Source organism: Aspergillus nomiae (assembly GCF_001204775.2).
Source record: "Aspergillus nomiae NRRL 13137 chromosome Unknown contig00439, whole genome shotgun sequence".
Classification (NCBI taxonomy): domain Eukaryota; kingdom Fungi; phylum Ascomycota; class Eurotiomycetes; order Eurotiales; family Aspergillaceae; genus Aspergillus; species Aspergillus nomiae.
In genome coordinates this window covers 1-26,686 of record NW_015378494.1, presented here as the reverse complement: position 1 = coordinate 26,686, position 26,686 = coordinate 1, and the positions used below count along the sequence as shown (strand labels likewise).

Below are 26,686 nucleotides of genomic sequence, written 5' to 3'. Positions count from 1 at the left end.
TTTTTATTTTTTTTTTGTCTTTCGTGTCTTTTCTTTAATTATGATTTTAGTATTCAGACGGACGAAGGAGGATTTACGTTTTGACAATTTGAAGAGGATTCATAGACTGAAATAGTAAAACTAGGAATTCAGTTTGAAATTCAGCGGTTGATCTGCTCTTTCCTTGCAGGTGAACGCAAATGGCATTGTTCTAGAATTGTACTTCACCATTTCCGCCCTGCAGGATGCGTTCCATGATCCTTATTATACAAACGGAAGCATTTTGTTGGCTTGATGCAATTCGGTAAACACCTGAGGAACAATTAACCTAATATCGAACTGCATAGCAACCGCTGGGGCCCTAGGAATTTTGACTCGGGTAGTCAGGAACCCTAGGTGAATGTGGATTCTATTGTTCTCCAAGGACATCTTCATCAATTTTATATATACTACCCATAGAGGTGCTACATAACCAGACCAAACTCTCGTTGCTAATTACTATAATGTGTTTAACCAAAGGATTGAAACCTACTCCACATGAAAAAAGTAACTACCTGGAGAACAAAATAGTAGCAAAAAGAGAATAGGTAACATGTCCATACATCGCCTTACATAAGCTCATATATCACGTGCACTTCCGCCCTTCGCTCATCCAGACAATAAAAGATGCCAATGGCAGCAGTAGTGATATATCTGGGTTTGATTCTGGCTTTTGGTTTGCGATCTGGACGGTTCGCAAGATGAGCGGCCAAAATAGTCAAAATCCGAGTTTAGAATCTAACTCTCTTTTCTCTTCCCTGAAGGTGGGAGCTCTAAGCGGTTAGTGTTGGCTTCGCTGATAAAACCCATCTCTTGATTGAAATATGCACTTTTTGGTACAACATGTACTGTGCTATCCGGTTACTTACGGGTTTACCATGCAGGCTCTGCAGGCCTTGTCTATGGAGGGATTTCAGGCGTCGTTCGATCTTCTCGCCACCCGGTGATACATTCTATATCGTGTGGTATCCATTGGTTCGCCTGTGGAACCTCTTTTTGGTGTAAGCTACTTACCCTCCTGCTTTCCAGGTACTAGGAAATTTTCTTGGTGTTGAACTTTCTTTGCAGGGCTGAGGAGCAATATCTTGAAACTCCATTATGAAGATAATGCCTCCCCGAAACAACGCGCTTATGTCAGCGCCTTGTCAGGAGGAATTGCTGGCGGAGCCGTGACAAGATTAATGGGTATTTACTATTTAGCCCTCTGAAGCTTTACTGCCAAGCGCTGGTAATTGGATGTCGATGACTGACATGTTGACAACGATCAGGAGGCCGGCTCATTCCAGGGGTTGTCGTTTTTTCGCTACTAGGCTATCTCGGGCAAGGCTCATATAATGCGATCGACAAATGGCAAATAGAACAGGCTAATACTCCATCTAAGCCAATCATTCAGCGGATCGCCGACTCGAAATGGATCCCTCTCAAGTCTCTTTCGGATGATGACTATAGAGGGCTTCTAAGCGAAAAATTGCTGAGCATTGAGGCTGAGATGGCACTCCTTGATGAAAAGATCGAAGAACTTGAAAAGTCCAAATCCCGTGGATCAGATGCAGGACAACCGAAAACTGAATCGAAGTAATGCAGAGCATCGATCAGTATTCTTTTTCCTCCAAAAGATGGTCCCTCCTCCCGGAATGGCTTCGACTGCTGTTGGGATCGTATTGACTGAAGCCAGATGAATATCGGTGACTTTTATTGCTTGAAAGGATTCTGCCGCTGGAATTTCGACTATGCTATGAATTATCCATGACGTAAATAAGTGATCTCCTGTTCTGTGGAGGAGTCGAAACTCGCTCAGTTTTACTTGCAGCAGGGGGTTGAGGGGACAACCTAGTTGAAATTACAGTATGCCCCCTTGGACATGCATACATCATCTTGTATATTAGTTTACGGGAAATGAATGGTTTGTACGATAAACTGTATAATATTAAGATTTATTTAGAAATCTGATAGGCCCGATCTTCATAGACGAGTCAAGATATAGGGAGGTGCACCGATGAACTGTATCTATTCTGTACTTGTGGGATTGGACACGTCGTTATGACCATTACGCAGGTGGAGGTTCTTGATTGGTGTAAGTAATCTTCCTGGAGAATGCTTTGTTCCGATGAAACTTCTAACAAGATGGAGAGAATCGTGACGAAATGCAAGGTACTGGTAGACAAGTCAGTCACGAACGAGCTACTAATTACCCAGAATGTAAATCATGAAGCAAAATCCCCCCACCAGAGTACCGAGAAATAGGGGCTACGTATGTACGTACTTTACAGAACATCACAGCTCACAGGTATATGACACGCACAGTCAAAAAGGGTAAAATGCGGCGTGGAACCCATACCCATTTCGTTCGTAGCAAGGAATGAGCCGAGACAGCCGACCGTCCAGAACGGAAGCCTACCAGAAGACTCCCCGTTTTGGGTCCAAGTGGGCGGCTTTCCGCTTCCAGTTCTGCCCGCGACCAGCTCGACGACTAGTGGATTGACTGGCTCGACTTGTCTTTTTGCTGACAAGGTTAGATAGATCTATGGTTCGTCGGATCCGAGTCACCCATCCTGTCCTATACTGCATTTCTCTTTTTGCCTTCCAACTTTCCCCCTCAGTTCAGAAGCATGAGTGACTCGCAGTTCTTACGTACCTCCTGCGTCGCTTCTCCGGCTGGTGTACAGTTCCGGTCCTAACGGAGACCTGGCCCTCGCCGGCTTCAAGCCCTTGGAAGATTGAATGCTTCGGAGGTGCTCCCCACCCTGAAAAAAATATTAAAAAATTAAAAGCCTTGAATGACCATCGAGACTGCCAGCCTTCTTGATCGTATCGCACGTATCTACTAACGGCCTCCCAGTCTTGTCTCTCGATGGTTCAATTGTTGTGCTGGACTTGTCCTATTCAACGGATCAGCCCTCCTGTCCGCGAGCCACGATGACGCTCTTCAGCCCGACTACGGTCCTTGTCGGGTTCCTTCTCCTCTACCTCTCCTCGTTTCTTATCTTCGCCATCGTTCGGATCGCCACGGGAATTTCCATACAACGCATTGGCTACTTCTCTCTCCGCCGCATCGCATACGTCCCGAAGCAAGGGGTACAGATTGAACTTCGTGGCCTTGGGCTGTCTTTACACCCACCTTCGTTTGCCCAACCGACATGGCTTAGTCTTCGATTGACCGATTTGAAAGTGACCGTGGACCCCGCCGCTCTGGCCAAGAGCAAACGAAACAAAAACCACCCCGATGTATCGGAGCCTACCAGCCCAGGGGATTCTTCCCCGCCAGAGGATGACGATAACGCTTCCCCCCAAGGACGGAGCAAGACTTGGAGATCGTTAACCAAGCTAAAGGAGCAAGTGAAGCGGCTACATCGCAAAATACACTGGTTGAAATTGGTGGATGTCGTGGCGGTCAACACTACCGTCAATTTTCTCGAAGCTGGCCAGATTCAGGTGGGGAGTCTGTCATTGGCAGTGGACACTAGACGCAAGATGGTAGACAGAGGGAAACTATTTCGCCGCAAAAAGTATGAGTCTGGTGAACAACGCCCAGCTGAATGGATAATGACCGTGCAAAATGTCCTCCTTACGGTCGACGGCGGAGAACCAACAGAATTGCTAGACAACATCGGAGTCAATGTACATGGCATGCTATATAAAGACCTTGAAGGACTTAGGGATGCGTCAATTGCCCTAAAGATCGGAAGAATGCATATTCCTTACGACGATCTGATGACACTCGCGCAAAGAATCAAGAAGTTTCGGGAATCCTTCTCAGAAGCCTCGAAGAGTGAAGCAGACGATGAAGTGTCGTTTGCAGACTTCGTGGAGGAATTGGACAAGCCTGGAAGCCAGGACGACGCCCTTGTCCAAACCGTTGCCGATTCAAAGGAGTTTGCGAGCTCTCTATTGCGGGGAATACATGAAATTCAGATAGCTTTGAGCTTTTTCAGATTATCGCGAGCTATACAGCCACCTTCGCCAAAGCAGAGTTCAGTCTATCTCAACATTATATCCCATGAGATAGGCATTGACCTGCATCGGATGGATCAGAATAGCCCCGCCCATCGGATGTATTTCCAACGGAACGACGTCGCGCATCAAGCGCTCCTTGCTGCCATCTCTCTTTCGGTCAGTCTAGACGACAGTTCCGGCGAGACGGATAATATCCTTTACATACCCATGGCCACTACAACCATAAAGACAACCCTACCATCAAAGACGATTAGCTCGTTCAGTGAATGCAACCCGGAAGAGCGAAATACTAATATCCTTTTCGCTAATCTTGTGGTAACATCTCCTTCCATCGATTTAGAACCAAGGCATGTTTCCCGGCTCCTGGGATTGGCTCAGGATAGAACATCCTCCCCCCGTGGGAAAAAGAGAAACAATCATCGACTGATATCCCGGTTGCTCCCTAAAGCGAGTATCAAGCTCTCGGTTCATGAGCCTGTACTTCGATTCGTTTTGCCCATCTCTGAAGCTTCCGATGTTTCTGCGGAAGACTACAACCTCCTAATATGCTCTATATCTTCAATCTCACTCGACATAGAGTCCTCTCATTCATCGGAAGGCGGTGTTCACTATTCCCTATCGTCTATTTCCCGGATGGCGTCCAACAAACTGTATTACCAAACGCCCTTGGGAGTCAAACATAATCTACTCACAACCGATAATATGGAACTGAAAGTCCTTCTTAGTTCATCCCCGGAGGTATGCGTGATGGCTTCTGGATCGTTAAACACATGTTCCGCCCACATGGTCAATGGGGAGGTCAATCGAGGTATTCAACAGGTGATTGAACAGTTCAGAGCCCAAATCAAGCCGAAGAGAAAGGTTGCAATGTCGCTCGAAGAGCGTAAACCTAGTCTTCTAAGGCGCGTTCCCCCTTGGCTGCTCAGGTTCCAATTTGAAGCTACCAGCTTGAGTCTGGAAATTGCTGGTGTGGACGAAGCGGTCTCAGAACTTTCTCGTGGCGTTTCCCTCCAGATCCATTCGTGGACCGCAGATTATAAAGCACAAAAGACCGAACAACCTAGTGTGAGTATCGTACGGCGACGGACTCCGAGTCATTCTACGATCGGCGACGAATCACCCTTCAGGTTTCCTCCGACATCACCCCCAAGGCAAACACAACGTGGTGCTGCGGATGGAAGACGACTTGCTCTTCATGTTCGTGGCTTTGAGGGATTTGTAATAGAATCTGAAGATTATCTGGAGGCGGACCCTTTCTTCTCGCTCCCTAGGTTCGAGGTGGCGTTAAGTACCTTGAGCGACCGTCTTGGGCCTATTTTCCACATCAATTCCGTGATAAAGGGTATTTACCTACAGTATTCCCTTTATCGTTATTACTGCGTAGGAGTTGCCGCATCTGTGATCCAGAGCGCTTTCTTGCAACGTTCGCCAACAGCAACACCTCAGACCCTTTCTCCTTGGAATTCGCCTCCTTCATCGCCCCGCCCATCCTCGCAAAGGAATGAGCTTATTACGGCCGACGTGAGAGTCACTGTGGTTCAGGTCAAAACTTTCCTTCCCGCAGACCCCCCCATGATGCTCCAAATTTATGGACTTGCAGCTGGTTCCCACCGACTCTCCGTTCCATTTGTTCGAGCTCACCTAGTTCGGCTCCACGCTGAGGCACCTAAGCTCAAGGGTGTCTGGGCACGAATTATCGGTATGACTAATGTCAGAGTCGATTTCCGCACTGCCAAACTAAAGCAGGGCGTCAATCTGACCGAAGAGAAGTCGATAGATGTGTGGGCAGATTTTATCCGCTTGGCTGTCCCGCACCACATGGTGATGCATCGCATTTTTGACAACGCGATTAACACAGCAAAGGCCCTCAAGCAACTTCACCATCGATTCAAAAACCATACGGCCGGTTTTGACTCGTCGAGAGACCCAGAGGAACCGAAAAAAGTACCAAGGATATCACTGCGCAGCAAAGCACTTTTATTCGAAATGGAGGATGATGCATTTGAATGGAAACTAGGGTGCATATATCGTGCAGGCCTTCTAGAGCAACGCCAGCGCCAGGCAAGAGAAGAGGCATACGAGTTGAAGATCCAAAAAATCAAGGAATGTGATCAACGGCGCGCCTCATCAAGATTGCGTGCAAAGTCGAGCCACAGAACCCTTCGCAGTGAGAGGGTTAGTGGGGAGTCAAAGAGAAGCAAAAGTGCCGATGCGAAGCCACGCAATAGTGATTCAGATGACAATAAGCGTGGGCGGGGAAGAAAATTCCGCTATGACACTGAAGGTGCAGCATGTCTCTCGGGCGAATCAAAGGTATCGGCAGACGTGGCCTGGTACCGACTCCAGGAATACAATGCAAGAAGCTGGAAGAAGAAGATCGACGGTGCCTTGAAGTTCCAGGGTACTTCGATCAAGGAAGTACGAAACCTCTTCTGTGGAGCCGATGAGCCGCCTGAAGATGTGGAGGAGACGGAGACTGTGCTCTCTATCCCGAATAGACCTGCTCTTATGGCGGCTTTAATAAGCGATATCCATCTTGTCATAGACAAACCGTTTTTTCCTTTGCAAGATTACCCAACATTCCTCCATAGGATTGGAAAAGGTATTCCGATGTCTACACAATATGCATTACTCATTCCAATGAGCTTTCAGTTGGACATGGGAGAGGCCCGCGTCAACTTAAGGGATTATCCCTTGGACTTGTTGCATATACCAGCTTTACGCCCTGGACAATCACCAAGGCTTCCAAGCTGGTCACTTCGAACCAACTTTGTCATTGCGGAAGAGTATCGTGACTATAAATCGTCCAGACAAGTTCAAGTAGAGCTTGTCCCTCCAACCGAACTTCCGGACGGCTCCAAAAGTCCTTCGTTCGAAATAAGCGTTTGGCGATCGGTAAGCCCTGTCAAGACGTATTCTGATCCGACAATCGAGATCAACACGAGTCTCCCAACGAGCATCTCTTGGGGTATGTCGTACCAGCTGTCATCCAGGACATGATGAAAATTATAGAGGGTTTCACCAAAGCCGAAATTGATCCTTCTGACAGGGTTGGCTTCTGGGACAAGATTCGACTGAGCTTCCATTCCCGGCTTCGGATTCTCTGGAAAGAAGACGGAGATGTTCACTTGCGCTTGAAAGGCTCTCGTGATCCGTATGTCGTTACCGGTTTTGGAAGTGGATTCGTCATGTGTTGGCGCAAGGATGTCAAATGGGAAGTCCATACTAGTGATGATCCAAAGGAGTTCATGAGTGTTACTAGTGGGGAGTATGTGCTAGCTATTCCGGACTACAGTCACGAAGCCCGCTTCATGGCGGAGGCCACGGCTCAGGATCTGGAAACCACGTCGACATCAAGCGAGCTAAAAAATGCGGCCCACTTCAAGAAAGTTGTGATGAAATTGTCAGGCGAAGTGAAATGGGTTGTAGGCCTCGTTTTTGAACGTAATGTCGATGAAAACAGGCGGTCATTCGAATTCATGCCGCACTATGATGTTATTCTCCAGAATCCAAAATATGTCAGTCCATCCGAACGTGCGGTCTATGACGCTTATCGTGGGTTCCGGAGTAACCATATCCATCTATCAATCTCCGTGCTCGCCCCAGAGAGTAGGGATTGGTCTGTTGACAAAGTTGAATCATCTACTAGCTACAACACAGTCCATCTCACTCCACGGTTCTTCACTCACTTTTTCAATTGGTGGTCTCTTTTCTCTGGGGTAATGTCACTTCCTGTTCGGCAAGGTCCATTGTGGCCCGGCATTACCAAGACTAGCAAGAAGTTCAACCGCCATCTTGCTACTGTAAAGTATCAACTGCTCTTCGCTCCTTTGTTTGTAGCTCACATGTACAAGCATAAGGATCGTGAAGACTATGGCGAGGATGTTGTCACAGCGACAGGAATCAAGGTTCGCTTGGATAGTCTGAAGCTTGATGTGCACCAAAGACGTGAACAGGTTAAGACACTAGCAAAGGGACGCCTCAAGCAGACGCAGGCAAGCGCCATGCGGATTAACCAAGCCGAGCTAGATTTGCAAGCTGCGGACTTCAGAGCTGTTTCGGCTTCCATTGAAGGGACTAACTTGGATGATATTGAGCAAAACAAGAATGATATTATCTCAACGTTCCAGCAACCTGTGCCCTCCGTCGATCTTTCCCGGTTTACTATCCCGGATCACAATCTTGATTGGGTCGATATGGATGATTTCGTGGAGCTGGATTGGATCCTTCCTCAAGAGTCGAACCCGCGAACGCAGATTTTGCCTTTAGCATTTACACCACGATTTACTTATTTCCGCCAGACAGATCATGGGGACATAGGTCCGGACGAGACAGGCTACAGTACTTTTGGCAACGAGCCTACTCATGCGTGTGTTATGTCCGAGAGTAATGAACCACGCAGAGTGCAAATGGCGTTGATCAGAGAGCGCCTTGCCCACGTTGAAACGCAGGTTCAGGACTGGGAGCGCACAATTGGAGAGCAAGAACTTCGCATGGCCAAGGATGTTGATCAGGACCCTTCATTACGGACAGAGCATGAGAATTACGTCAAGCAGGCGCAGTCTCTCGCTCGGCGACGGGCTTTCCTTGCTTCTGCACTTCAACGTCTCGAGCGGCAACTCGCTCGAGAAGAATTGTGCTCAACGAAAATAAGCCCCGAAACCGTCGCAGCTGATGTCACCAACCGAGTAGGGACGGATGCAGATTCGAGCAGCGATGGCAAGGATGCGGATATGGATGGGCTTTCTTCGTCACCTCACGATGAGTTTGCGACCAATTTCAACAATCGTTTCATAATACACAATACTCAGCTAAAATGGAACAACTCACTAAGGAACATCATATTGCGTTACAGTCACCAGGTGAGCCAAAGGCGTGGATTTGTGTATTACATGTCTCGAAGGGCAGTCAAATTTATCCTCGATATCGTCGACGAACAAAGCAAGAACCAGAGAAGGTATTCCAAGTTGTTCAAATGCGCATCAAGACGTCCCTCCGACATTCGTGGCCTTGTGGATAACGAAGAGGATGGAACCGTGGAAGATCGTATCGAGCAACTGCTGAATGACGCGAAACACTTTGTAAATGCAGACGAACACGAGGATCCTGACCACAAGAAACAAGACAGTTCAAAGTCTGATGATTCTAGTGAGAATATTTCACCGGAATTCACACCGCAAAATAGCTATCACTTGCGGCTTATCGCCCCTCAGATCCAGCTCCAAAGCGAGAAGAACCAAAAGTCGGTCGTATTGGTTGCCGCAAAGGGCATGCAGCTGAAGGTCGTGTCAATCATGGACAAGGAACGTGTTTCTGACGATGTCAGTGGTCTGGTACAGCGCCGCTTCTCCCTCGAAATGGACGGTGCTCAATTCTTCGTTGCAACGCAGAAGAATTTGATGAAACATTTGCAGTTCTACGCAGGCAACAAGTACGGCAATTCTCCAGGCTCGGCATGGCCACCTTGGTTGACTATCGAAGCGATGTTTGATTTCGAGTTGAACCCATTCGGTTTCTCAAGAATTGTTCAGAAGACTTCTGCCAGCCTGAGATACGACAAGTATAACAATCTTCGTCTGAAGTATAACGAAGAAGTGGCAAAGGGACAACCTGACCAAGAGCGTGGCCTCGGCAGCGAGGAATCCAGAATTGATCAAATCAGCGTCGAGTTTCCTCACGTCCGCGCTATCTGCGATTCGGTTGAATACTACTCCATGTACATTATTGTGCTTGATTTGCTGCTTTACAGCGAGCCTCTGGAGAAAGTCCGGGAAGAACGCCTGGAGAGGATCATGCTCAGTTCTGACTTCAGCGATCTTAGAGGCGCACCGGAGATGGTTTTTAAACTGCAGTCTCGGATTCGTCATCTGGAAGAGATCAAGGAGCATTTCCAAATCCATGCCAAATATCTCGACAAACAAGGCTGGGCAGATCGCATGGAGCTTGAAAAGGATCTTGCTCAATGCGAAGACGAGTTGTTCTTCTTGATGAAAGCAATAACAACTTCTCAGCGGAGAATTGATCCGACAATGTCTGGGGCCCATGGCCTCCTGCGTTGGAACATATCAGCCCATGAGGTTGTCTGGCACCTTATGAAGGACGAAACCGAACCATTGGTCGAGTTCCAGCTACGAAATGCCGAATTTGATCGTACTGACAACAGTGATGGGTCTAACCACAACCTCGTAGCAGTTGAACGACTGTATGGATTGAATCTTCTTCCGGACGCCATCTACCCTCAAATCATTGTGCCGTATCTCGATCAAGCTAAGCCTCTGGATTCACCAGATGATTACATGATTAAGGTCAAGTGGCACATGCTTGAAGCAGTTGCTGGTATCCCTGTTTTGGATAATTTTGAGGTGTCACTTTTCCCGCTCAAGATTCAACTGGAGCATGAGCTTGGCCAAAAGGTGTTCGAGTACATATTCCCTCATGTCGGGGCGAATGCGTTTGAAAACGGGGGCTTTTCGCCCTTAATGATCAAGGACATGAAACCACAGGAAGACTCCGACGAAGATGGAGAGGAGGCAGAAAGTGCGGTTCCGCCTCGAAGCGCCCATAGCAACACGGATGTCTCAACAGAAGACCTGCAGAAGGGACCGGGCGCTATTGAACTGAGGTTACAACCGACGTTCACGTCATCTGATGATGCTAGACCCCGATCTGCACGCTCTAACCATCTGAAAGGCCTCGCCATGACGCCCCTCCATAAGGATAGCAACCGGCTTGGTCCCTCCGAACCTTCTCGTCAGACAGCGCGTCCGTCAACTAGTGGCGGTTTATCTACTAAGAGATCGGCCGACAGTTTACGGTTACTATCAAGACAAGGCACGGACAAAACCCTTGCAAATGGCTCGGGCGCGCGCCGGTGAAGATAAAGGGAAGAAATTCGGCTTAGCCAAACTACCTAATAGAAACAAGTCCAAAGCAGCCACCGACGATCTAACCCAGATGATTTCTCGCGCATCGAATTACATGACGCTAGCTCATGTCAAGGTGCGAGACGTTGTACTTTGCTTGAGCTACAAGGGCAAAGGAGATCATAACCTGGAGGACATTCACGACTTCGTCTTCCGTCTGCCAATTCTGGAGTATCGGAACAAAACATGGTCCAACTTGGACTTGGCTTTGCGACTGAAGAAAGACGTCATCAAGGCTCTTATATCCCACGCACCTGCGATACTTGGGAATAAATTTTCACATCATCGTCCTACAAAACAACAGCAGAAGAAATATCGTGATATAGCGAACTCTGCCCAGCTGCTTCACAACACTGATAGCGCGGCAGTCACGATATCCGACAAAAGTCAGACGAGCCAGGACTCGAACAGCGAGTACTCAGAATCACAGTCGCAGAGGTCTGTTCATTCCGGAAGCTCTCGACGCCTTCGTTCGAATTCCTTAGGGTCCAGTATGCTCAGTATTGAGCAGAGTGGCCTAATGTCTGATGCTCGATCTACTAGTGAGGTCGACGTGGATGCTCGCTGGGAGGTTGGTGTTGAATGATTCTAATAATACTAAGAGTTTCGCTAACAACTGTGCAGCAATCTCGCAGGGTTGTGAATCCTCCATCCCGGCCCGTGACTTCAGGTACTGCAATTGCCCGTTCCGAAACTAAACGCTGGGACGGGGCAGATGAGAGGTGAGCTATATTCGTACTGAGCTGTAGGTTGCCTGTGCTAACTGCGATCTAGTCACAAAATGACGATCCGTAACTTTGGGCGCAAATTAATACCGTCCAGAAAGTAATCGTTCAACAGAAAGGACGTGTATTATGGCTTTACAACTATGTCCGATCGGCGAAGCAAGCTTGCTTTCCTAACCATTTATCCTTCTTATCTTACATTTTCTCCGTCACCCTCTCGTGGCCTGCCATTTTCTGCTGCATGATACCCTAACTGCAATGGGTCGTATATAGGCGTCATCTGTTTCACTGGCTTCATATTGTAAACATGTTTTTGATTTACTGTGTCAATTTTATCCTGCTTGGCTAATTGTGACCTTGTACTTACTCTGTCGTTTTTGTTCTGGGGTATAGCTCGAGCAAGGGCCTCGAGCCTCCTTTTGCTTTTGCTGTGTATACTTTTCCGCCTTCCTTTTATCTATTATTATCGTTACATGGGAGCAGGGGCGCATTGGAAGGCCTCTACCAGTTTAGCCGTGAGCGACTGGAGACAAGACATATACATGCATCGGGTGTATATCTGGGCTGGTGTATAGATAGACGGTATATTGGAAGGGATGCTAGCGTAGTCTTGTACATTGAAATTTATGTCACAGTTCAATAGCTACTTCATTTAATATCACTTCAAACCTGCATTATCCACCGAATATAAGTCATGTTCCCTTCATCAAGCGCAAGTCTTCTGAACGAATAATTTGTCTACAGAACTCAACCACAAGCTGTTCCATCAGAAGAGTAACCAAATATATCTCTATTCACCCTGACCAACAGCACTTGTAGCCTTCTCGCAAATCTGCTTAATCTGTCCCCACCTACAAAGCAACATCTCCAACCTACTCTTCTCCCACTTCTCCCCACCACTACGTCTCCTAGACCCACCTAGCTTCTCCAACATCGACCCAATAATCTCCATCGTCCTCTCACACTCCTCAAGATAAACCTCAATCCAACCCCGAATCACCTCCGCCGACTTCCCCGCGTCAAAGGCCCGTTTCGACCGACCCTCGATGTAGATCCGGAAGTCCCGTTTGGACATGTATTTGAGACAGGCGGCTGTTTCGATGCCGCTGCTTACGCCGGTTTCTGTGACTTCGAAGTTGCTTTTTCGGGAGTTGTATTAGTATGAATGGGATGGTGGGGGGAATTACTGGGATGTTGACGTACCCGAAACACCCTTGGTGGACTAGTTCTTTTTTATCGGTTGTTGTTAGGTCTTGGGAGATTATGTCGTCTAGGTATATTGAGTCGGATTCGTTCTTGTCGAGAAAGAAGCCGTCTGCAGGGTTTCTCTTTGGTTAGAGGTGTATGATGGGGGTGGGGTTAGAGGGAACTGACATTCGACGAAGAGGAAGTCGTTTGAGTGGGCGCCGTAGCTCATGTAGACTTCTGAGCCTTTTTCTGTGGCGGCGATTAGCCCTATTCTTCTACCGTTGGTTAAGTATACTTACCGTATCGTCTAGTTGCCCGGAATGTGTAGTCGATATGGTCGAATCTGACCTCACATGCCTTTTCATCTGTTAGGTAGGGCAGGTAAGGGAAGAATGAGTGGGCTAACCGCGTTATCCTCGTGGTTGAAATAATCAGCATAAGGGACCATCGCGATGGCGTCGTTCCAATCCTCCGGTTCGCCCTTTCCGGGGGAGATATAGTAGAAGCTTCTTGAGTTGATGATGAGCCAGTAATATGCGAACGTCTTCCACTCTGTTTTGGGGAACACGGAGAGAACCTGTTCCCAGGCGTGTCTGAGTCGCTTTTCCTCTTGCGCCAGCATGTTCTGATACCGGGTGTCGTAGTTGATGTCTACGGGTACCTTTTCGAAAGAATTCCATAGCCCAGATACAGAGGGCGGGAGCAGACTTGGTGTGGAGGAAATGTCCTCGTCTTCGAAGGCGGAATTTGACCGTCGCAGATGAGCCGGCCATAGGATAGGCGTGCTGTCTTCGAGCTCCTGCCAGTTGGGCCAGACGTTGCGCCATGCATCTATCTCTTTCAGGGCTTTGGCGTCCCCGTGCGTGAGATATGCGGCTAGGATGCCGTGCACGGATGCGCCCTCTGGGAAGAGATCCACGAATGAAGACGGGATGGAGTCAATGGATAGCATTGCCGTTTGTGGGACAGTGAGCATGATCTCTCCCTCCTTTCTCGTGATGGCTGGTCAATCATTGTAGCGACGCTGTACGGTTGTATTTTGTTGACGTACTCACTTCTATGGTCTTGGTTGCGATCATTCCTAACCGGCGGCCGGGGAATCGAGCTGGCGCTATGCCGTTGATCTCGATTCCCTTCTCGATGGCCCATTTGGTGAAGGCGAGATGTTCTTGACCCGGCAATTCGTCCATCTCTGCTGCCGATTCTTCTACTGCCTGGGAATGTTGATATGCCTAGGTTGAGTCGTCGCGAATGCACCCAGCTAACAGTAACTGTCTCGACTCTGGCCAATCAGAGTGTGCAATAGACCGGAGAAGGCTTACATAAGCCGGCGGAAATTCCGTGATTTCTCATCACAAAAATCTCCAAGGGGACGGAAAAGCTACAATTCACGACACAGGAACTCACCCAGTCACTAGTCTAGTCGTGGCGATGGCTTCTGAGCCAGTCGCATCGGGACCCGGCGAGGCCAACCCGGAGAACCCCGCAATGGCAGCCCCAGATTCTAAGATCGACCACGCCGCATCTATCCGATACTGGAACAGCGTCGCTGCCAACTCCAACACCATGCTGGGCATGCTGGGGAGCTACCCCTGGTATACACGCATTGATCTACGCGGCTCGAAGAGTTTTCTTTCCAAGGTCCGACGATTGGTACCCGGTTGCACCACCGAAGGGAAATTGAAGCTGGGAGCTGACTGCGGTGCGGGGGTGGGGCGCGTCACGGAGGGGTTCCTCAAGGATGTCTGCGAAACCGTGGACGCAGTCGAGCCGGTCGAGAAATTCACCCAGGTTATACACGACAGCGCTCTGAAGCGATCTGGTGTGGTGGGCGATATTTACACCGTCGGTTTGGAGGGGTGGTACCCGGAGAAGAAATACGACCTGATCTGGACTCAATTCTGCGTGGGACATTTAACCGACGTGCAGTTGGTTGAGTACTTTGTGCGGTGTCGTGAATCGTTGACAGATACGGGAATGGTGGTTGTCAAGGAGAACCAGTCGACTGATCCCAATGGAAATGATATGTATGATGACGAGGACAGTAGCGTGACGAGGACGGATGAAAAGTTTAAAGAAATCTTCAAGCAGGCTGGATTGATCGTTGTCACATCCGAATTGCAGCTCGGATTCCCAAAGAATTTCAAGCTGCTTCCTGTGAGGTTCTATGCTCTGCGGCCGAAGAGTTGAACTCACTTTCCAACATTGTCACGCGCCTTCATACCTCAGGAGTTAGATACCGGAGTCTCTGGATATACCCAACGAAGTGTGATGTCTGGTATTCCTAGTTCCTGGCCTGGCATCCCTATTTGCTAATGCCAAGCTCATGCGCCATCCGCCGCGTCGTCATGCCCAACGGAACCGTCCGTCGCTTTGGATACGGCTGACAGTCGATGTGACTAACCCCTTGATCGTTCATTATACGACGGCATCTGAAAGGTCATTCCAAGCTTGACTAGCAGCCTCATTAACAACGGGATGCAAATATTGGGCAAAAATATACATTGACCTAAATACATTAGAGCTAGGGTATCTATATACAATACATTGAATACACGTGGATTTTAAGCATATCGTCGTTACCCTTGCTGTCCACAGCTGGATCATTGTCACAACTTCCGTTGAGGAGATGTCAGGGTTCATGGCGTGGTTGGACCAACCTGATTTTCCAATGAACTGCTGAGTTCAAGTAAAGGCGTGCTTGTTAACCCCCCTCGAAGTTTGCAAGCGCGCAAAGACAACTGGATGGATGATAAAGGAAAGATTGATCACAACTTGCGCCTTTCTGTCATGCAAAACATTGAATCATACGTTTGAATGACCGTCAGACGGGGTAGATTGTGTAGAGGGCTTTTCCTTGTTTTTCTCGCGGCCCCAAGGCCATAAATGTTCGTGTATTGACTCGAGGCGAGTCCGATCAGCCGGCGCGCTAATATCATCCGTGTATGGAATACCTCCTTGACCGCGGTTTTCAGCCCATGCCTTCTTCTCACGACGAAGATCACTTTGGACCCACGGGATGGTAATTAGCGTCCAGACGCCGGCCCAAGCGAACGGCAAGGACCACCCAAGCTATGAAGAACGAACCCGTCAGCTTTCCATGTAATCGATCATCAAAAACGGGATGGGCGGTTTACCGTGTATGCAACAGGTCTTGGTGTCGTAAAAACAATTGCGGTGATGGCGGCGGCGAAAATAATAGAGCCCCCGGCCCAGAAACAGTTCATTTGAAAGAGCATACGGCGGAAGTATGGGCTTGAAAGATACCGGACTCGAAGGGCATACCGGAACTTCTGGCCCCCGGCCCCATCCACTGCTACCACATCCTCGATCATGACATATAAAGCTGTTGGCATTGTAGAGCCCTTTGGGGTCGAGGAGATTCGGAAAGGAGCCTTGAAACCTAGCACACGGAGTATATCGAGGGCCAAGTAGACACCACCGAAGTAGAACATGACGCTTGGGAGAACCATGGCTACTAGTCGCACTATAGATTTATAAGTATGGGAGAGAGCAATAAACGGTAGGATATGTTACCATAAGGTTCTGGCTGGACGGTTCCCCTGGCCTCTTGTTAGTATATAACACAGCAACTATCCAAAACAATGAATACTTCCGAAACTTACACGATGAGCTCAACGGCGAGGATCAGCCAGACGATGGTGAAATTGATATGGAAGAAATCCAGCTGCAATGGAGCGTCAGTTCCCAATATATTCTACCCTCGGGGCGTCTTGATCAAGCCTACCCATGATTTTCGTGCGTTCAACGGTCGAGCGCGAGAATCCTTTCGGAACAAGTTATAGAGCCGGTAGAAGTATTCAAATACAGAAATTCCTCCCAATGAAGCTGTCACAATGGTAAAGACTAATTGCACGAATCGGTTAGCACGTATGTCATGCCTGCGTATCCACCGAAGACTATGCCAGGAACATACCCAAGTTATGCGACAGGTTAGTGCCATACCACAGACCGAAGTAAAGCGCTATGGGTTGAGCGAGGGCATCAATAACGAATAATATCCAGAAAAGCGCGATTGACTTCTTTCGTGTCCGTAGTGAGTAAGGGAGCGGCGGAGGTTCCAAAGGGTTGGTGCTGGCGGTTCCTTCTTCCATCGCTATAGCCCTAGCGATGGTGAGGATATGCGGAGATTAACTGGGGTTCAACAGTATAGGAGATCAATGGAAGGGAGACTGTCATGCAACGAGATTCATGGTGTGATCGAAGAATGGTAGAAATAATCCGAGTGTGAGTGGCGACAACGGGGCTGAGTTATTGCCGCTGTCAAGGCGCGTTGGGACTGGTGATAGTTTTATGTGGGCTGCAACCAATTCATTGAGTGCACCGGACGGTAGACGGGAGAAGATTGTTCTAGGTCGAGAAAGATGCAAAAGGACCGGAAACAAATGGAGTGTTCTTTTTTTCTTTTCTTTTCTTTTTTTTTGGGCTGGCTGTAAAGTATTAGACTTTTCTGGGTTGAACAAACAAGGTGCCTGACGTAACCGGACCCCGTGATGTCATTTGACATCTTTCAAGATTGCAAAGTGTATGTTTAGATCAATAACTAGTTAATTAAATGCCCAAGACGGTATGCCGAGGAACAACACCAGTAGCAACAACAACAACAACAACAACAGCATTCTTGATTATCTTCCCCTCCGAAAAATAACCATGAATACCTTACACAGTCCACACCTGCCTGATTTTCGGAATACGTAAAGTTTCACCTTCCGTAGGATCAAAAACTTGAAGAAAGGTTTTGCATATTATTGGCTCCGTTTGTTGCTATCGGCGGTTGGCTGTCGCCGAACTTCCGATGGCAGCGAAGTACAACTACAAAGTACGGAGTACTGTATATCTACGCATCTACTACATACCTCAATGGGTGTACCTGAGTTCGAGACTTGATCGCTTCGTTATTCAGATGAATCGATGTATTAGACTGAAATCAATTATAACTATTCTCTCGAAGCAATATCCTAAAATTCTTTGCTTCTTGGTTTACTTAGTTGTCCTGCAGAATTTCCGGTAAAAGCTGGAAAGAGTAAAAGGCGAACCCGGTCTAGCCGGCCGATCAGCGACGATCCCTTTGGATGATGCATTAGGTGCGTTATGCCGAGAAATCGAGTGCTGTATGACTAATTATGATAGTATAACTAACTTGTGCAGCAACTCCAAGTAAGATTGCGTATCCTGAACCGTTCCTTCAAATCAAAGCACGAAGAACCTGGAAGCTAAGGTTTTCAAGTAATTCAAAGTGAGTGCTAGGTATCATACTACTAGTGGTAGTTTAACCCTATTTGTGATTGAACGAATCATGCCACTGAGACTCAAGACCTTCACTCGATGCCTGAGAACCATGGCATACATCACGTGCCGGGAGACCCGCCACCCCCACCAATCTGCTGCACATAATTTTTCACTCTACGGCGATGGTTCGAATCTCGCGCTCAACGTGGATCGAAGGCTTGTCAAATTTCTTTTTGCGACGGAGAGATTATCCCCCAGGTGATGAGTTGAGATCAATGGGAACACGTCAAATTTTTTTACTCCCCCCGTTCCCTTACCTATTGGCCGCAATTCAGCCATGTAAATAGGATGGCCCCTAGTCTACGAGAGTTGATTGATTTTCTCCTCGCAGAGATTGCTCTCTGCGGTGATCAAGGTCAGTTCGCTGTCTTTTGTGTTCTTGTTATGAGGGTCCACTACTGCAGCACCGGCTCTAATTTTGGCGATTTGATATCCAAATCCCTGCATCCTGCTTCTTCTGGCGCTGGGATCAAAACTCTCTTTTTGTTTCAAAATTTTCAATAAGACAATTGGATGTACCATAAAAGGTATAAGGAGACTAACGTACTCCAGGCGCTTCTCCTTCCGATGTCTTGACGTTCATCAATACTTTCTATGCCAAGGCTGCACAAGATGCATCCACCCGCAGCCATGTCGTTGACCGGCAATTTCAGGAAAAAGTCTGGTCGTGGCTAGCAAGAAACCCTGAAGTTTCTATTGGTGAAAATAGAGAATGGAATGCTCTGAGTTTTAGTGATGTAGAACGTCGTGTTAATGATGCATCCAGCTCTGAGCACACTGCCCAAAGCCCAATTCGTGTTTTTGTCTCGAAGGAGAGGACATGGCTTGCTATCACAGGCCATGAGCCAGACGAAAACAAACTTCTTGCCACTGAATTCGCTCTACTATCTATCATCGCATCGCGCAAGTCAAATGGTATTGCTCAGACGGAATTGGTGAAACTGAGCGGCCAAGACAAGCGCTCAGTCCCCAAGCGAACTGACCAACTGCAGCAAAAAGGCTACATTGAGAAGAGGGCTATCCAGATCAAATCAACCCGAACTAGTCTTTGCACCCTACGTAAATTTATGCAAGCAGAGCAATCATCTGCGGAAACCACAAAAGACCAATCCTCGGGCCAACCACAAGTGATCGACTATAAGGAATTTAGCAAGCAGCTTTTCAGTATCCTTCGGGAGCATGAGATCATTTCCCGTGTTGATCTCAAGAAAATTCTCGGCTTTGCGGATAGATGGCGGTGGCGTATCCTCTCTCGTGCTCTGCGGAAATTTGAACGCATAGGCGTCTTAATGCGTGTCAAGGCCATGTCGCAGTTTTCTGAGAATGATAAACATTATTTTGCTTGCGTGAAGCTTATACGAGAACCGACCGAAAAGGATTTGGAGTTGTTCCATGAATTTAGTCGAGGCATCTCAACCAATCTGGAGCAGGATGATAATGCGGAACTGGATGAAGACGTAGACCCGAACGATGCGACAAGGGAATCTCCTCTGCTAAATAATGGCGAAACGCTCAATGTGATGAAACGAGAGGAGGATACAGATGAAGCAGGTCGCATTCTTCCTGTGTGGTCTCCAGACCAGACTATCCACAACCTGATCCTTGACGTTGTCGAAAATGCGGGGACTGACGGAATTATGAATCAGGTGCGTTAGATTAAAAGAGACAAAAAATGGCTACCTGTCATCATTCAAGGAATGTAATCTGACTTACCTACCAGCAAATCATCAGAAAATGCTTTGGTGGTTTCTACCGTCGGCCACTGGAGAACACAATGAGTCGTCTGGTAGAATGTTGGCAGCTGTCACAACCATTGCATCTACGCCATATGGCTATTGTACGAGACACGGTACTAAACCGCACGATAACTCAGTATAACCATTTCACCGCAACAAACTTTGCAAAGCTTGTTGAGTCGGGCGAGTCAGCCTGGGAAGCTGTTGAGTTTACCCCGAAAAATCCGAAGGTGGACAAGATTCGCGCACCGCCTGTTGACGCACAGCCTGAGCTGGATAAGTATGGACTGCCTGTGGCTGTACCTGCAAAGGAGCTCCTGAAAAATGGCGATGTTTCTCTTTTGGAATGCATAGTTGCAGTGGACCCGTCAAGCTACAATGTCACCAACACTGATGCCGCAGCAATCCGACTTAAAGATGGAACATACGGTGGGTTATTCCAAGTCCGAGGAACCTTGATGTTATCCACAGCACTGACGATTCCTAGCACTCCACTGTGGGCAAACCAAGGCGCCTGCGGGAAGTAAAAGGCTTGCTACAGGTTCTGACATAGTAACTCCGAGCAGACCGAAAAGACCACGCCTCGATGTATCAGATTCGGAGATGGGCGATAAAACCCCAGGCAGTTCTATCTCGACTGTCAAACGCCGGAAAGTACCAAGGGATGAGTCTGCAAAGTTCCAAGGAATGTCTGAGATCGAGAAGCTTAGAGCTCTTGGTTTAGATGAGACTTGGACGGAGTACAACGCGCTGCTGATTCAACGTCCACATTCTGGAGTTTATGTCACACCACGTGGAAGGCGAAGACCTACTGGCAAAAGACAAGGTCGTCCAAGGATCAGTCGAATTGCTGTCTTCAAGTCCCCGAAGCTGTCGTCTTTTCCCTGGTTTCTGGAAGAAGCTGAAGCAGGCGGCCAAGACGACGGATCACAACAGCCTTCTCGGGAACAGACTGTCGAAGAGACTGTTGAAGAAAATGTCGAAGACACACCTGTTCCCACACCCATTCCCAAACCTGCCACGGCAAGTAGGATCCTAGATGCTGCTCCTGAAGATATAGATGCCACACCTTCCCGAGGCACTAAAAGACGCTCAAGGCAACCCGCATCTAAACTTGAATCTAGCCCAGCAACTATGCGCACTCCAAAACAGAGACGCATTACGGACTTTACCACTAAGGCTAATAATGCTTCTATGATTGGTACTAAAAATCCCGAGGCCGTTCCAGCTGGAGACTCAAGACAGGATCGCCCTGATGTTGGCAATGATGATAAAACCCAAGGGAAGCCATTGAAACGGAAGAGGGCTGAGTCACCCAACCAAAATAGCCAAGAGGTTGTTGTAACCGAGAGAAGTTTAAGAGAGAGCAACGTTCATGCGACACAGGCCCTAGAGGTACCATCTTCCAAGAAGCCTCGCGAAGCAGTCGGAAATGAGGCAAATAAAGACGCCACAGGCGCTAAAGACAACCTTACAACGGATCATGCTCCTGTTAATGACTTAAATGGATCGGCACCAATGGAGACAGAGGAATGCAACGCCGCGCCGACAGACGGGGTTGCAGTGGGCCAAACACCAGCATCTCGGACTGTTGTAGACCGCCAAGAAGTCAACGCCAATCCCTTGGAGCGCCCAGATACGGAAACGCTGGGTGAGGGCAGCAGAGCGAGAGAAAATGTGAAGGAAAAGAAAGGTTCTGTCGGTTTCATACGGCGAAAGATTATTCTGGACATTGTCGAAAAAGCTGGCGGGGCATTCCCCATGGGAACTGAGATATGGTACCCGTTCGCGACTGCATGGAGGAAGACCAAGTACAAAGAAACCCCCGACCTTCGTACGATCAAAGCAACTGTGAAACATATAATCGATGCTGGAAAGCTTCGCCAATTAACCTTTAGTGGGAAGGATAACAAAGGGGTTATGGTAACAAAGAATATCATAACTAAACCCGACATGCGGGCAGATGACCCCCTAGTCATCGATATGCAAAAAAAGATGCTGGCTGCAGGCTCCCGGCATTACATTCCAGATAATGTCGACTACGATCCTGAAATGACAAAGACTGGTGCAAGGAGAGTCACTTTTGGAAAAGACGGCAGAGACCCCAACACGTATTCCAAACTTCCTGTCGAGTCAGCACTCACAGTACAATTGCAGTATAAACCAGGCTTTGTTGTAGCCCAGGAGAAGAGGAAGGGTCTGAGCGTTCAGAAGCGACTACTGCAGAGGATCGGGGAAGGGAAGGAAAATCATTCAAAAGTGGTTCGACTCTTGTCACTCCAGCGACCGTTGGCACAAGACTCTATTACTCCTGGAATGACTGCTGCTACAAGGCCCGATCAAATGGCCAACCAAGGTAGAAGGCGGATCAAACCAGGACGTCAACCTTCCGTACTTCAAGCGCAGGACGGCTCAGCCGCCGAAGGTGGCCGGAGAATGAGACGCCTTTGGATTCCCATATCGTCTATGGCACCATACGCGATGCTGATGAACTCAAGGCAGACGTTCTATGCAAATACAGGAACCTTTTCGACAGACGGAGGCCTTGCTGCTCTGCGGGCTGCAAGGCATGACCAGAAGAAAGCGCGCGAGTTACCACGTATTCTTGACGCCACCAGCGACAAAACACCTGAACTGCCTCATTCGCTTGATGATTTGTTTAGCCAGACACGGCGACGCCCTGTTGACTACTCCGAAAGTGCAGACCCCCGATCGAACCGGTTCTTTTATGATACGAATGTGATTATGCGATGGGAACTTCAAAACGAAGGACTACTCGACAAGAAGAGTGCAGATCTTTGGTACATCAATCAGACAGTGCAGAATAGTTTTGATAGCGCTGGAATAGAGGGTAACATACGGTTTGACGTTGATGAACCGGAGCTTCCAGCGCGTCCTCTGCCAGAGCCCAGGGTTACCAGGCAAAGGGGGCGCCGATCCGACTTCTCTGCACAACCTGGTACCTTTGGCACAATGACGCTTCTCGGACCTAACGGACTCCCGATATCTCGGACACTGGCTCCTGGAGTAACGCAGAACCGTCGCTTGGAGAAACTCAATGCATCAATGGCAGCTGGCGATGAGTTCGATACGACAATACAACCTACTGGATCTCGAGCACCTGCTCGTCGGAATCGTACTGGATATCAATTGCCGCACTTGCTGACTCAAAGGATCATGATTGCGATTGTTGTGGTCCGTGCCTTAGCGGGGGGTTATGAAGGTAAAGTTGTCGACTGGACACTCTTTTCTAACAGCTTTCCGGATTATGATCCGCTTTTCATCCAAGCGAAAGGGAAGTACGTGTTAAGCAAGAACCGGCTCCAGTTGGCGAAAATGCAGAGCGACTTCCAAGAGCGTTATCTTGAAGCATACAGCAATGGCCAAGTTCCTCCGATCAACTACGATGACCTCGAGGGGTATGATTGGGAGTGGATTGTCGATTGGGCAAATGCTCAACTCGATGTCCCCAAATCCGAAAAGCTCCTTCCGGACCTACCCGCCACACGAGAGCAATTTGACAGTGTATTCGAGATTCGGGAGGAACCGCCGAGCACTCTGGATGATATTTATCAGACCACTCAGCCATTGACCATCAATCGCAAGCGTAACCTTTTTGCGAGCGTCCCATTTGCCCTCCCTTTGATCGATGAACACAAGACGCCTACCCCTCCCAAGCAGGATCTTTCTCGCTTGGAAGTGGTCAAATCATGGATTCGGGCCAATGTAGTTACTCCGGAAGAGGCATACAGACCTGCCGAGGCCCGACAGGCACTGTCATACATGGGAACTTTTATAGAAAACGCCATCGGGTCGCTGGTAACAGAGAGGATCATATCCATGGGTAACAGAGGCAGGATCACGCCGGGCCGCAACTACGACATCACAGATCACTTCCTGCACGCATTGGGACGTAAGCGACTGATTGAAAGCACTCAGCTCCGACGGGCAGCCAGGTTCAAAACGCAAGTGCTCGACCCAGCACTACAATCTGAAGGCAAATTTGAGATCAAATATAATGCCGAAGACGGCGACATACTAGCGTGATCAACCTATTGGCCGCTCGCAGAGTGACCCTGAGACCACGAGATGCCCCACGCGATAAATACGGGCTGACAGAGGGCGGATACCTGACCAGACAAATCGACAGGGATAAGCTCCGCTTCGCAGTTGAGCTGTACCCCGTTGAAGAAACCTACGTGTACGGGAACCCGATTGAGAAGGAACTCAAGGATGTTCCGGCGCCTTGCCCGCCCCGAGCTACGAACAACGGGGCGGCCTGGGTACCAGAAAAAATCCCTCTATGGTGTGATATACACGGTGGCTTCATCAAGCTACTGTGGGATTTGGCCGTCGCCGCAGTAGCTGGCTGTGTCGCTAGCAGACCGGGGCTCAGCGCCGCGAGCATTGCCAGCATGATCAAACCCACAATGGGAGCATGGGAAATTGAGCATCTGCTGAAATGGATGACAGAGATTGGGGCCATGCGAAAGGAGGGCCTAAGTGGCGAGAAAGAAGCTGGATGGATCCTCCAAGAATGGTGGTGGATGATACTATGCTAGTTAATCTCATCTATCCCCTTATATGTATTTGAATATGTATAGTACTATAGTTTTTTTTGGCCTAATCATGAAGATCAATAATACACACCCACCGTACTCCGTGTCCTATCACCTAATAATACTATAGCACTCGTGGAGCATTCTAAGTCAGAACCACTGCATCGCATTTGCAAAAGCGAGACAGAAAATGATGGATGCCACATACGCAGTCCTAAACCGTTATTCAGGGCGACAACCCCGACCAACCAGCCGCCCCCTTTCATTCTTTTCCTCTCCATACTTTTCTTTGAGTTTCAGCCTGCTTTGGTCTACGGACAAAGTTCGGTCAAAGGGACACAGTATTTCCTGGGTTGCACCGGGGCGATCTAGAGCGATCCGTGCTCCGGCGCAAGGTAGCACCGTTGGAATTGGGCACCGTCACTAGGCCGGAGACGGTATGTCGTTCGCGTTATTCAATATTACCGCTATAAGTGTGGCTTTTTATGTCTCCTCCAATTAATATGTGCGGTGTTAATCGTAATGGAGTCTTGAATGGCTAGTTGGCTTTAATGGATATGAATGGATGGGACGATATGCGTGTTAATACCCCAGGAATTGAACCCACCTTGAGAGTCAGTTGGAGTGTAAAAGTGATGTCTCGACATGCTACTTGTGAGCATACCCAAACATCGATCATATGCTATTTCATGAAGCAATTCTCCAAACGTCCATCTAACCCAACAGGACTGAACCGTGTGAAAGTGGCCACTATCAGTAACGACATCCCTCAACACAAACGCTGGACTTTCCCGGATTCTTCAAGCCCCAGTTTACCGGATGAGTCGAGCTCGTCTGGTAAATCTGCAAGTTACCGTCTCCGGCATACATGGAGGAAGAACATCATCGAGAGGCGTATGGCAGATATGTTTCCGTTTATCACGCCGCATCTCCGGACTGAACTGCCAATTGAACATCTGCGCTAGAAGCTAAGCTCGCGTACTGGACATGGTCGGGCTCGTGCGAATCCGGCATGCAGCAGAGGTTTCATGAGTGTTGGTACCAGAGGTACTTGACCTCCGGGCCTATGTCGTAGTATTCACCCACCGCTATGACCTCGCAGAGTCGGCCCAGGGACCGGCGGGGTAGTGCTTGCGCGGCAGATGGGGACGGAAAGTATGTTGGTAAAGTCTTCGAAGGCCATGTAGGACTCCAGGAGGCGGATATTGACTCATGCCAGGGAAATACCATGGCGGTAGGGGGACAAAGAGTCAAGAGTAATGCGACGATGGTATACTTGTGCTGGTGGCTGAGACGGATGGGAGTTCCGTGGAGGTGAAGTGGTGCATTGAAAGTGTAGATGAATCAGCGGAGGCCGCATCCATGTGAGTTTGATTGAGGGCGGTTTCGCGGTGGCATTTTATTTCCCTGGATGGTCTACTTGGGGTTGGAAAGACGGCGGATTTCAAGATGAGATACATTAATTGAAGTGGTGGCAGGGTGGATGTTGTTTTCGATTCGGATACCTCATTTTGTAGCTTTGAACCTCGGATTTTATATTTACAGATGGGAATAGTGCTTTGACAATTGGATACTATTACTTGACTAAATATATCCCGGATTGTCTCTGGCTCTGCGTCTTCAGCTGAATACAAGGTCTGCTTTAGTAGATAATGCACGCGTGGGATATACATTCGGTGGTATTATGGCTTTTGGCAAAGTAAGGCCTCAGGCAGTACTAGTAGTATATCCATGTGGTATACTTACACTGCGGATAGCTGGCCCATGAAGACTAAGCTGCCCAAGTCGCCGGGGCCGACTCACAACCTTCTTTAGATAAAAGTGCATCTACCATCAGTTGGCTTTGACTGCATAATGCGATAATTCTCCGGAACTCAAAACATGATGTGCAGCCCTTTCTTTGTTGCCTCGGGGGTTGTGCCCTGAGCGTAGGCAGATCAGTATCGCATAGCCTTCAAATAAGAAGGGATATCGGAATAACGGTAAACTTACTTCTTCACCCTATCATACTCGCATACTCACATACCCGGTGAGAATCTCAGTGTCTTGAATGATGTTTGATTGAGAAATATCATGAGTAGGGCGGGCTGACTTTGGTATCTTATAGCAGCGATACACATTATGGCAGTGCATTTACCTAGATAGACTGGTCGCACGGAGTATGCGAGATAGATCGGTTGTCCCACACCAGCAGAGACACCTCACAGTAGTCTATTTGCAGATCAATAGTACTATTAGTCGGTGGCACTCTCTTAGTCTGTACTAGTAGTCAT

At 48.4% G+C, this 26,686-nt stretch overlaps 6 protein-coding genes across 6 annotated transcripts; 4 read left to right on the top strand and 2 right to left on the bottom strand.

Annotated features, from left to right (window-relative positions):
- Positions 1-635: 635 nt before the first annotated feature.
- ANOM_010551 (uncharacterized protein) lies at positions 636-1,597 on the top strand (the record flags this gene model as incomplete). Its single annotated transcript, XM_015555807.1, has 4 exons — positions 636-798; positions 903-1,019; positions 1,087-1,203; positions 1,287-1,597. The coding sequence occupies exons 1-4, from the start codon at positions 720-722 to the stop codon at positions 1,595-1,597; spliced, it is 624 nt and encodes a 207-aa protein (XP_015402438.1). The 5' UTR covers positions 636-719.
- Positions 1,598-2,934: 1,337 nt separating this feature from the next.
- Positions 2,935-11,940, top strand: ANOM_010550 (FMP27 family protein; the record flags this gene model as incomplete). The annotated part of the gene is made up of 5 exons (XM_015555806.1): positions 2,935-6,940; positions 6,985-10,734; positions 10,781-11,466; positions 11,520-11,617; positions 11,670-11,940. 5 exons carry the CDS (start codon positions 2,935-2,937, stop codon positions 11,722-11,724), a joined length of 8,595 nt encoding a protein of 2,864 aa, XP_015402439.1. The 3' UTR covers positions 11,725-11,940.
- A 470-nt stretch (positions 11,941-12,410) lies between these two features.
- Positions 12,411-13,998, bottom strand: ANOM_010549 (putative ribosomal N-lysine methyltransferase; the record flags this gene model as incomplete). Its single annotated transcript, XM_015555805.1, has 6 exons — positions 12,411-12,759; positions 12,824-12,935; positions 12,995-13,057; positions 13,108-13,165; positions 13,215-13,810; positions 13,860-13,998. 6 exons carry the CDS (start codon positions 13,996-13,998, stop codon positions 12,411-12,413), a joined length of 1,317 nt encoding a protein of 438 aa, XP_015402434.1.
- Positions 13,999-14,239: 241 nt separating this feature from the next.
- ANOM_010548 (N-terminal protein methyltransferase) lies at positions 14,240-14,998 on the top strand (the record flags this gene model as incomplete). Its single annotated transcript, XM_015555804.1, has 1 exon — positions 14,240-14,998. One exon carries the CDS (start codon positions 14,240-14,242, stop codon positions 14,996-14,998), a length of 759 nt encoding a protein of 252 aa, XP_015402435.1.
- Positions 14,999-15,406: 408 nt separating this feature from the next.
- ANOM_010547 (uncharacterized protein) lies at positions 15,407-16,923 on the bottom strand (the record flags this gene model as incomplete). Its single annotated transcript, XM_015555803.1, has 6 exons — positions 15,407-15,880; positions 15,946-16,295; positions 16,346-16,371; positions 16,435-16,496; positions 16,557-16,675; positions 16,746-16,923. 6 exons carry the CDS (start codon positions 16,921-16,923, stop codon positions 15,614-15,616), a joined length of 1,002 nt encoding a protein of 333 aa, XP_015402436.1. The 3' UTR covers positions 15,407-15,613.
- A 1,483-nt stretch (positions 16,924-18,406) lies between these two features.
- Positions 18,407-24,416, top strand: ANOM_010546 (putative TFIIIC transcription initiation factor complex subunits Tfc3; the record flags this gene model as incomplete). The annotated part of the gene is made up of 5 exons (XM_015555802.1): positions 18,407-18,473; positions 18,671-19,764; positions 19,839-20,283; positions 20,342-23,897; positions 24,005-24,416. 5 exons carry the CDS (start codon positions 18,407-18,409, stop codon positions 24,414-24,416), a joined length of 5,574 nt encoding a protein of 1,857 aa, XP_015402437.1.
- Positions 24,417-26,686: the final 2,270 nt, after the last annotated feature.